We start from the raw sequence: 12,624 nt of genomic DNA, 5'->3' as shown, positions 1-12,624 counted from the left end.
AAGTAAAAGTGAAAACTAATGGGATTGATCTCTCTCCTACTAATTTACAAGTAGGGATGGGTATACATATACATGCCACACAAAAAAAAAAAAAACAACTGATTGTTTTTGCATGTCTGTGTTTAGCAGATGATTGAATAAAATGCTTAACACATGCAGTGCAATGATACGGTTATTTTCCAGTGTGGATCCTCTCATGTATTTTCAGATATGATGACTGGTTAAATTTCTTGTTGCAGTGTGAACACATAAGGTTTCTCTCCAGTGTGGACCACCTCATGTGTTTTCAGATGTACTGACTAAACTTGTTGTTGCACTGTGAACACTCAAAAGGTTTCTCTCCAGTGCGGATCATCCCATGCATTTTCAAATGTACTGACTGACTAAATCTCTTGTTGCAGTGTGAACACTTATAAGGTTTCTCTCCAATGTGGATCCTCTCATGTGTTTTCAGATATACTGATTGACTAAATCTCTTGTTGCAGTGTGAAACTTAAAAGTTTCTATCCAGTGTGGATCATCTCATGTGTTTTTAAATGTACTGACTGACTAAATCTCTTGTTGCAGTGTGAACACTTATAAGGTTTCTCGCCAGTGTGAATTCTCTCATGCGTTTTCAAATGTACTGACTGACTAAATCTTTTGTTGCAGTGTGAACACTCATAAGGTTTCTCTCCAGTGTGGATCCTCTCATGAATTTTTAGATATGATGACTGGTTAAATTTCTTGTTGCAGTGTGAACACTGATAAGGTTTCTCTCCAGTGTGGATCATCTCATGTGTTTTCAGATATGCTGATTGACTAAATCTCTTGTTGCAGTGTGAACACTCATAGGGTTTCTCTCCAGAATGGATCCTCTTGTGTATTTTCAAATGTACTAACTGACTAAATCTCTTGTTGCAGTGTGAGCATTTATAGGGTTTCTCTCCAGTGTGGTTCATCTCATGTGTTTTCAGATGTACTAACTGACTAAATTTCTTGTTGCAGTGTGAACATTTATAGGGTTTCTCTCCGGTGTGGATAATCTCATGTGTTTTCAGATGTACTAACTGTCTAAATTCCTTGTTGCAGTGTGAACACTGATAAGGTTTCTCTCCAGTGTGGATCATCTCATGTGTTTTCAGGTCTGATGATTTACTAAATATGTTGTTACAATGTGAACACTCATAAGATTTCTCTCCAGTGTGGATCCTCTCATGTAGTTTCAGGTCTCCTGATGTACTGAATCTCTTGTTACACTGTGAACACTCATAAGTGTGGATCCTCTTATGTAGTTTTAAATAAGTTTCTGAAGTAGAAATCTTATCACACTTTGAACACATGGATTCTCTCACTCCAGTATTTATATTCTCATATACTTGCAAACTTTGTAGACGCCAAAAACTCTTACCACACAGATGGCATGAATGTGGCTTTACCTTTGTATGAACTTTCAAGTGATTTCTCAGACCTGAAGCTGCTAAATACACTTTACCACATTGATCACATGTGTGCTGCTTCTCTCTAGTGTGGATGTTCATGTGCTCCTTAAGGCTTGATGAGCGTGAAAAACTCTTCCCACATTGATCACAAGTAAATGGTTTTTCTCCAGTATGAATTTTCATGTGACGCTTAAGATCTGTTTTTCTTGTGAAACTCTTTCCACACTGAGTGCAGGTGGAACATTTCTCTGCTCTTCTTTTCTTTAAATCTTTCTGTTTGGCTTGAGAGCAACTCAAAGTTTTTTCTCCAGTTTTGAAATAATTTTTCTCCTCAAATTGACTTGATTCTTTATTCTCTTCTTTTTCTTGAATCAACTCTGAAATAAAAATAAAAATGGTTCATTGTCAGTAACTTGTTATAAGCTGAAAAACATGAACAAACTAACATTGGTAACACTTTCTATGAAGCCTGTATTTATAATGCATTATAATGCATGCATAATGCCTTATAAACAACATTATAATATGTTATATAATTTTATAAATAATCATAACAACAGTTAAAATGCACTATAATACTTACCTTTTTGTGCTTATAACTTTGATGAGTACAATGCATCCTAACACCATATGAAGTCTGCATTTATAATCCTTCATACGGGTATTATTAATGTATTAAAATGGACGCGTAATGCCTTATAAACACAATTATGATTTGTTGTATAATCTAATTAATAATTATAAAAACAGAAACAATGCATTATAATACTTACCAATATAACACCAGATGAAGCCTGCATTTACAATGCATTACAAGGGCATTCTTAATGTATTATAATGCATAATAAGAACATACATATAAGAACACCCTTATAATGCATTGAAAATGCAGTCTTCATCTGGTGTTATAATGCATTGTACTCATCAAAGTTATAAGCACAAAAGGTAAGTATTATAGTGCATCGTAACTGTTGCTATGATTATTTATAAAATTATATAACATATTATAATGCTGTTTATAAGGCATTATGCATGCATTATAATGCATTAAGAATGTCCTTGTAATGCATTATAAATACAGGCTTCATAGAAAGTGTTACCATAACATTTGTGAGCAGTGCCAACAAGTCCTACAGATGGTGGTGCCAGAAGCAGATTTGGTAGAGCTGGGCTGCATCCGAAATCGCATACTTCATGAGTAGGTACTTAATTTCAATAAGTAGGTACTTAACAAGCGCTAAAAGAGTACCTACTCTACAGCCAAATCTCGTTGAGTATGAATGCAATCCGCCATGATGACGTTATCATGTGATCTACGACGTTAAAACAAGAGCAACAATTTAAAAGATATGAGCGACAGGTTTAATTCATATTATCTATCTGTATATATTATGATGTTGATCAAATATCTCATTTTGTGGTCTTCCAGAAGAAACAGATACCTTTATGTTTTTAGTACGTTTTTAGGCTATAACCCAGTTTAATCCTTAAAAATGTTATTTTTTATTACGAAAACCTAAAATCATAACCACTTTAATATGTTTTTAATTTATTTATGTGCAAAATTGTTTATCCACACCCAAAACTGGCTTAAAATCTCCTTTGTTTTCCTCTTTTTATTGAGGGATTTCTCTTGTTTCATCCCCGAGGATTATAAATAACAAAAAACAACACATGCAATTTTAATGCATTATGATTAAATTAATATTACGATAATTTAAAGATATTTAATCTTTTTTTCACGTGTAGAGAATCACATGTACGCAAACCCTTTACAGTTTTTTTCTGTCATTATTTTTTACAGCCTTTTCCTGCGGTTGTATGTACATATAAGTTCTGCAGTGATAATAAAATAAAATAAAGGCGACGGATGCTCAGAACACCCAATGGCATCACGACAACCCTACCTAGTACGTTGCCCTCCTTGTTTGCAATGTTTGTAATATCTGCACAAAGGAGACGTCAATCAGCTGCTGGAAGATCACGTCTTTGGAGAAGACTTTAGATTTTACACTCGAAAGAATTAAGTATTACTTAGAAATTAAAGATGACCTCGGAATGCATTGCTAGACAACACCAACTCTTATGAACAATAATACTGATAAATGCTAACCACTAATTAATTATATTTTTAGTAAAATTAACTACATGCATTTTTTTAATACGCCATATGCATGACATATTCATGACTATGCAGTCAATGTGAATACATCTCAATTCTCAGTCAATTAATGAATTAATGCTATATTTTATTAACTGACAACAAGAAACACGAATAAATTTGTAAAAGAATAAATAAAAGTAACCTTGATGTTAAATAAATACAAGTCAAAGACACATAAAACAAAGCTTTATTCAAAGTAATTGTTCTGACAATCATGTGTTCACAGCCTGTAAATAAAAACTGCCATCAACAGCTGTGCCAATTCTGCAGCTTTATTCTGATGAAGCAGCTGACCACCGTGTCCACCTTCACTTGTCTCTGCCGTCCATCACGTCCTGTCCCTGTAACATCCAGAAAAGTTTCAAGTCACCTCTGTGATTCATGTGCTCAACACTGCATTTACACTCGCATTTTATCCAACACAAATGCTCCTCTATATTTATTTATATTAATAAAAAAGATCAGTTATGTTTAGTTACTATGTAAATGCGTTTATTTACATTCCATATAAAGTAAACAGTGTTGACAACAGTGAATTCTACTGTAACAGCACACAACACTCAGATGTCTATACGTGCTCATCTGCAATTGTTTGCGAACTTTTTCCTGTCACATATTAAATACTGTAGACATTTAACAATGGTCTTTAAGATGTATATGGTTTATGTACATTCACTTTGGAGATATACGTGTGTTTACTGGATCTCCCCTGTTTGCTATACATATAAAACATGTTTTTACAGAACAGTCACAAATATACTATACTGTTACACCTTAAGCGATTTAACAGTTTGTTCTGCGCGATTGTAACACAAGGAACAGCGTAAGGTTACTCACTTTTGAAAACACCCTTGTTGCTATTCTCCATCACGTTCGATGATGACGTAGGCTATTGATCTCCCGTGGGCTTCTGGGATAGAAAAGTAGAAAAGTATCCCTCGATCGGCACTTCGAAATCTGGGCGGGACGCAGTAGGCATCCGGGGATCTCTCGCTTACTCTTTGGTGGTTACTCTTCTCACGTACCCATTTCGCCTACTATATAGTAGATAAGTAGGCATATTCGAACGATACTTAGGTATACGTACGCCTGAATCTCGCGAGAAATAGTGCTTCATCCTGGTAAATCTCGCCTACTCTTTTGTGGTGTTTGAGATTTCATGCATACTTTTTCTTCGCCTACTGCTTTTTGCCTACTAAATAGTATAGAAGTATGCGATTTCGGATGCAGCCCTGGTGTGTGGGATATCAATAATAAAGTTAATTTAAAGGGGTTATATGATGCGGTTTCCTTTGGAGTATTACAAGCTGTTTGTGCCTAGATAAGATTTGTGAAGCTGCAAAGCCTAAAGTCTCAAAACCAAAGAGAAATTTATGATACAAGTTAAGACTTAGCCACAACTCCCTAAAATGGCTCGTTCAAACACCCCCTCACTGGTCCACGTCACGGTTTGAGTAGATTAGCGAAACACATCCCATAAGAATATGAATATGAAAGTAGTGTTGCAGCGCCATTTTGTGGAGATGCAGCTGCTCTCAACCTGGGAGAGCAGCTTACAATGCCAGATGTACACAAAGGGTTAGGCTATAAAGTAGGGCTGGGAATCGTTTCCAAAAAGAATCGATTCCGAGGCATTGGGAATCGAGAGTCTATTCCAAAGTTTGGAATCGATCCTCTCAAGGGGAATCGACTCCTCATTCAGAGCCGTTTTCAGTTTAACAAAACTTACCTCTTAAACGGAAGGCTGCATTCCATGAAGGCTGCATATTTCGGCTGCAAGTCATCAAACGTCGATTGATGAAAATAAACGTAATAAAAATGACTCATTACTAAAGGATGCAGCCTTCAGTTTGAGAAGCACCCATTAATTTCCTCTTGCTCGCTAATAGTTATTATAGTCTGGTACATTTCCACGAAACGATTCGTTCGGATAGATCATTTAAATGAACCAGTTCAAAAAACGATTCAGATGTTATTTTACGGGAGAACTGGCTCATGATGTCCACAGTTTTGAGCCCTGCACGACAGAATAGATCATGACGTGTCTTGATCTTATTTACATCTTAAATAAATGCTATTTTTAATCTTTCTATCAGCCAATGATAACTCTGAAACAAAACGCAGAGAGCACGTATCAGTGGCCGAGAGCGCATATCTGATTGACAGCTACGCCACCAGCTCTTATATCCACGAGCTCTTATAGCCTATCATGTTGCATTTATTGCGAAATTATAGCTCTTATATCAGTGTTGTTGTTAAAGTTCTGTTTATTTTGTTTCAGTGTATAGTTTGTTAATTTTGTCATTTTATACACGTCTTGTTTTATTCATGCAATAAATGCATGTCCACTGTGAGCTGTGGGTTATGACTAATTTCCTGGGCAATGAATTACAATTTGAAATCAGCCAGAGCTACAGAAAAATAGTATATAATTATTATTATTATTATTTTACTAACGAAGCTTCATATTATGAGAAGGTAACTTTATATGACCTTTACATCCTGCATTTTTTTTGCGAAATTAGCTTCCTCCAATCTAAAAAAACAAGAATCGAAAAAGAATCAAAACAACAGTGAGGAATCGAATCCAATCGATTCCAGAACCAGGAATCGGAATCAATTCCAAAATTTTCGGAATCTAACAGCCCTACTATAAAGTAGGGCTGGACCAGAATATTAGAATATTCGTTCGGTTGGTTGGCTTTCAATTTTAAATTTTGAGATTCAAATATTCTATTTTTTTTCATACACTTTGTACCCCCCACAAAACGGTTTTCATTCACGCTTAAATATGAATGAAGAAGATCAGACTGCTGCCACTAACACAGAGACAGCAAAAAAAAAGGGAGAGAGAGAGAGAGAGAGAGAGAGATTCAACAATATTTCAGAGAGACACTACTAAAGTACAGTCGGGCTCACTTTGCAGGTCACTATTACAATTATTAACTGACCAACAATTTAAAGGTCCCATATTGTACACATTTCTGGAGGTTTATTTTATTTGTTGATGTCCTTAAGAATATATATTTGCGGTATACGTGCCAAAATCCATCTCAATATATTTTTACAGCTCCTTTTTTAGGAGCTCTGTCAAAAACAGGTCGATTTTGGCCCATCTAATCAATATTCATGAGCCTCTCTTCTGATTGGCCTGTTGTTTTCTGAGTGACGCACATCCAGGCCAATCACAGGTAACTACGGTCATGTATGCTGTAAGCGTAAGCGAGCTCAGAGCAATAGAGAGAGCTGATACTCAACAGGATATTTTAGAATGATCATTAATGTTTTTTCTTTTACAAACACCGAATGCAGTAAGCTACATAACTGTTGCTTTAGTAAAGCCCCTTTCACAATGCGCGCTGATTCTGGAAAATTACGGGAACTGTGTGAACCAAATCCAGAACCATAAAGGCAGTGTTGTAGTAATGATGCACGTTATCAAGCGACTCTTCACAACGAAAAATAACGTTACGTGCAAAGTGGAATGAAGCAGCGATCATCAGGCAGAGCCAGCTCCTCACTATAAGCGCTGAAGCACAGTTTGTTCAGGTTAGTTTCAGTTTAGTGAAACGTACGCGTCGCATTACATCTCACATCCAAACGTCACATTTCTTTATGGTTTGTGTGTAAAGCACGCACAGATTCCGGAAAACAACTGTGAATGAACCAAATTAAACAATTCCGGAACAAATCATGGGAAACATTATCTGTGTATTTACCGGAATCGCTGTGTGAAAGAGGCTGAAGTTGACGTGCCTCTGGTCTCTTATATTCACGTTGTTCTGAAGCCTGTGTAATGATCGTAGCTTGACATCTATCGACTGAACAGGGTTTTCTCCACTTGTTTTCGTGTTGTTGTTGCTCAATAATGGAATGGATGCGTTGTTGTCTGGGGGTTTGACAAAAGGAGGGTGGGACGTTGGTTTGTGACTGAAGGCGGTGACTTGAGTCGATCAGACGTCACATCGTTACGGAAGTCACAGCGGCTCGTGAAAATGAACAGCTACTTTAAGCAGGCTGTGTGCAGTTTACTGTGGATTGACTGTTTTGAAACTCATATGGTAGTTAGATAGCCCCTAGACCTTAGTTATCATGAAAAAAGCCAGGAAATTTTGATTTTGACAATATGGGACCTTTAAGAGATTATAATTGATGTGCGATTCAGTTGCAAAGTGAATAAAAGTTTGGCGTTTTGAGACTTCTAACTATATACATACAAAAAAGTTGCTTGATGATTTGATGTTTTAAAATAGTTATTTTATCATTTAAAAATACAAGAAACTAATGACTAATGAGTAAATAAGTGTGCCTCTCCTGCCATCTACTGGTTATAGTGATATTGTATGGAATACTTAAAAGTTGTTAAAAGGTTTTTGAATTTCTCTCCCAAAATACAAACTCAAACTAATGATGTAATAGCATTGGACATGACTATAGTTAACACTACTGTTTCTGCATCAGCCTTTTTTAGTGTCAGTGCATTATAATTTCTCTTTATTTGTGGTTATAGCTTTTAAGAGTATGATTACCTCCTCATAGTTTTAACGTATAACAAGTCTCATATCTTACCATGTTACGCATGTCACTTTACTGAAAGCATACAAAGAGAACTTATAAGTAATAATAATAACAACAACAATAATAATATTTCTCAATGAGCCATAAGTTCATGTATCAGATGAATGTGTAACATGACACATTTGTATTATCAGTTTGATTATTTTGATGGTACCCTGTAGAACTAACTCTTCAACTGTATGTCAGCTAGCAGTAATTATGATTAGTATTATGCTACATATATTCAAACACCGTATTTTGATGGTTCCCCAAAAGACAAACTGATATGTAACTTGTAAGTATGTGAATCTTCTACCTAACCTAACCTTAATCTAAGTTTACTAATAATCTAAAAAGTGTGAGTTGACATGTAGTTGCAAAGTTGCTTCTAGTCAATAGACCAGGGGGACCATCAAAATAAAAAAGTAATATAATGTAAAAAATAAATGTAATATGATATAATCCATTATAAATTGCGTAGATTTAATATGCCGTCCATTATGCCTTATATATAATCATAATCTTTAAAGTTAGAACCTCAAATACTCAAGTACTTTAGTATATTGTAATTGTTAAAATTATTCATAAAATGATACTACATGTTACATGTCCATATATATAATTAATTCATTACAATGCCTTAGAAATACCATTATAATGTATTACAAATAGGGGCTTCATAGAAAGTGTTACCAAGACTTCTGTGCAGAATTTAAATGCTTCTTACTAGATCTGGAAGTGCTTTTGATGCCCCATCTATACTTTCAAAAGACTGATCAGCTTTAAAGATTGTTTCTATAACAATTCACTACATCAAAGCAGCTTGAAATGTCAGTATTATTAAAACCTTGAAATAATGTACCAGAAACAGTCATAAAAGATGAATGAAGATTAAACACCAACCTCCTTGTTCCTCGTGTTTTATTCTCAAAGGTTCTGGTTCCTCTTGTTTTATTCTCAAAGGTTCTGGTTCCTCAGGTTTTATTCTCAAAGGTTCTGGTTCCTCATGTTTTATCCTCAAAGGTTCTGGTTCCTCATGTTTTATCCTCAAAGGTTCTGGTTCCTCATGTTTTATTCCCAAAGGTTCTGGTTCCTCAGGTTTTATTCTCAAAGGTTCTGGTTCCTGTTTTATTCTCCAGGTTTCTAGTTCACTCGTGTTCTCCTCACTCTCCACTTTATTAAACTCCATCTTTAAAGCAGTAGATCTCGGTTCAGCTGACACTCCTCCAGATATTCCTGCTTGCTTCAAAACTTAATGAGGAAAATAATACAGGTATTTACTGACCGGATTCAAAATATATATTTTCTGTTTACAGAAACTACAATTCTAACAGATACTAAAACAGAATCACTACAAAACAACAGAGAGCAGTGAAACTAATCTTCTTCTTAGGTTTAATGGTGTTTGTCAAACAGAAGTGTGTGTGTTAGTGCCACCCGCTGGACTGGAGTGTGAAGCGCCGAAAGGAGGGAAAATATTATGGGGAATGACTTTGTGCGTGTTCAAGGTGCGCTGGTGTTTTTTCTTTAAAAAGCCGATCTGCACAAATAAATGAAAATGACTTAAAATTATAGACTCGCATCATGGTATTTGAACAGCATCAACAGTCTTTGTGTGTAAATATTAGAGGAGAAAAACAAATGAATTATTAGTAAAAAAAAAAAAAAAAAAAAAAAAGAGAGAGAGAGAGATCACACACAACTTTTCTTTCTAAATTATACTTCTTACATTCAAAGAAAATATGTCATACTGTTTCCATATTCACATAAGCTAGAAATATGCTTCCTACAATATACAAAAATGTATTTAACCCACAATGCCCCAACCTCAATCTACAGCTTTAAGTCCCTATGGGATGGACAAGTACAAAAACATGTGTTTCTAACTTTAGATTGAACAGAAAAATGTGTCTACCCTTGATTTCCTTTTCACGTCATCACTTCCATTCATTTATTAAACTTGATTATGACCTTTTCAGCATCTTTAATTGGCAAAAACCATGTCAACATATTCAGTTGTTACTCCTCATCTTCACTTTCTAACAGTGAACAGTTCAGTTCATAAATACAAGATACAATACCTGCTTTACTAGAAAGTCAATCTCTAGAAGTGCATTCATTAAAAAGTATAATTGTGTTATATTAGTGTTATTATTTTAGTAAAGTTAAACGCTTTGAAACCAAAATACCTGCAATATCCAGTTAGACCTGTAGTAAACTCAGGAGAGAAGATCAGGAGACTCTTGATTGAGATGTTACTGTGTGTCGCTGCAGTCATCCAGACTGACTAAATCACTCAATCACTGGAGTTTAAAACAGATTTCAGGATCGACATTAGAATATAAATTTATGGAAAGGATGTAAACAGTTACAGGAATTTGTCCAGATTTACAGCGACTCTAATCTAATCAGCAGAACTATAGACTCATTATCACAGAGATCAGGGAAAGTCTCACCTTTAGCCTCTGCATTCATATTTAAATCAGATATTGATCAGAAACAAAGACACCAATTAAAGAAATGAGGCAGAAACATCAACAGCCAATAAAGACAAAAGATGACACTTACCATCATTTCACATTCATATTCACACACTCCTAAAGCTAAATATATTCATTTAAATCAAACTGATCACATCCCTTGAATAATGTGTTTAAGCTTGTGATCTGAGAGCTTTGTCTTCACCTGTAAGAACAGCCTCCTGAAATCTGAATAAACTCCAGTGATTGAGTGTTTTAGTCAGTCTGGAAGACCGCAGCGACACACAGGACCAGCTCAAACAAGTCTCCTGATCTTCATTTTCCTGCAGGTGTATTAAAGGTATTTTGTTCCCAAAACATTTAACTTCACTAAAATCATAACACTAATACAACATATTTTGTTGTTTTTCTGATAGATGTACTTCTAGTTAAAGTTTCTAATAAACAGTTTATTGTGTCTTGTATTTATTACCCAAACTTAATAAAAGAAGATATGGAGTGAACTGAATATGTTGGCATATTTTTGCCAATTAACGAAATGAAAAGGTAATAAAAAAGAAATCAATGAACCATATTCCTTTACACTGCAAAAAAAAAAAAAGTATTTAAAACCAAAACACCATTAAAAAAACATTACCACTGAAATAGAAAAGATCAAATACAGACCATATTATCTTTCCATCCAATCCTTACAGAGGATGTGTTCATTTTCAGTGTGGATCTGTTATTAATGACTTTTGTTTGTAAATGCATTTCCAAAACTGAAACTTTAATATTTTACTTGTTTATATTATATTCATATTTCAGCACAGATTATATACCAATTTAAAAAAAGAAGTAATAATACTCTGGGGTTATATAAGTCACATGGTAAATAGAAACTGACACAAATATATTTTTGTGTCCTCATTTGCCTCAATAGCAAAATAAAAATAAAAACCCTGACAGTGTTTCAGTAACTTTCCAAAACAGGAGTAAATAAATAAATAAACAAACAAACAAAATAACAAGAGATTGATTACAATAGTCCAAAGAGTGATAGATTAAATTTTGTAACCGTTTAACAGCAGCATGAACTAGTTTAATGTGAATTTAATGACAAAAGGTATATCAACATAAAACAAAGTGTTATAAATGTACATAAAAAATAGAGAATAATAGCCTATTGATAGATTCACGATGTTAGTAACTTTAGAAAAGCATCATCATATGGGTATGAAATTCTATTCTATAATCAACATTTATATTATGTATATTTGTGATTCAAGAGAGCAGTGCACCAATGGGACTTTTATTTTGCTCTGGTGATGTGACGTCATAAAGATGCGCCGCGCTCCTCGTCTGTTGTGAGTCACCTGAAGAAAGGTTTGTGGTTTTAAAGTTTTTAAACCAATGGATATTGTTGCATCAATAAAGCGTTTTCACAAGCTATGTAAAATAAATCATAATTATTAAATATAACGTTGTAATGTTTTAGTGTTACTGAAGACGTAGCCATTAGTAACAAAGATGCGTCTCATTTCTCTCTATATATCATGAATCAATCGTGTGATGATAAGAAGTGATGATTGAAACTGAGAATCCGAATCATTTGAATCAAATCATTTGTGAAATGATTCAGTGATTCGATTCAGCGGCACGCGGACTACAAACGACAACAACAAACAAACGAGTGAATCACAAACGAGAATGATTTCATGAAAGTATAATATATTAGATATGAACAAATAATCGAATACCAAATATAATTTAAAAAAGCTTATATAATTATGAACCTTCTTGGTAATTTGTATGTTTTATAAATTTTTATATAAGTCTATTAACTCTGTCTTACTAGTGCACTGACTACTGAACTAGGAGCTGATTGAGATGCACTCAGAGATTTACTTTGCTTGATTTTCCTTTCTCATCTTAAACAGGACAAAGTGTTCAAACACAGAAAAACTCCTGGAGAATCACAGAGATCCATGTGACACTATTAGATGGTGTTTATTAAAAAGGA

General features: G+C 34.6%; 1 protein-coding gene across 1 annotated transcript in view; it reads right to left on the bottom strand.

Moving 5' to 3' along the window:
* Positions 1 to 350: 350 nt before the first annotated feature.
* LOC141325671 (uncharacterized) overlaps positions 351 to 12,624 on the bottom strand; it is a 95,982-nt gene continuing 83,708 nt past the window's right edge. The window contains exons 3-4 of the mRNA XM_073834432.1: positions 1,470 to 1,671; positions 351 to 1,229 (exon numbers count right to left, since the gene is read on the bottom strand). Of these exons, the coding sequence (XP_073690533.1) occupies positions 504 to 1,229; positions 1,470 to 1,671 (928 nt within the window). The 3' untranslated portion in view covers positions 351 to 503. The remainder of the gene's footprint in view (positions 1,230 to 1,469; positions 1,672 to 12,624) is intronic.

The sequence above is a fragment of the Garra rufa genome, chromosome 2 (assembly GCF_049309525.1).
Source record: "Garra rufa chromosome 2, GarRuf1.0, whole genome shotgun sequence".
Taxonomy (NCBI): Eukaryota; Metazoa; Chordata; class Actinopteri; order Cypriniformes; family Cyprinidae; genus Garra; species Garra rufa.
This window is presented reverse-complemented; position numbering and strand designations above follow the sequence as displayed.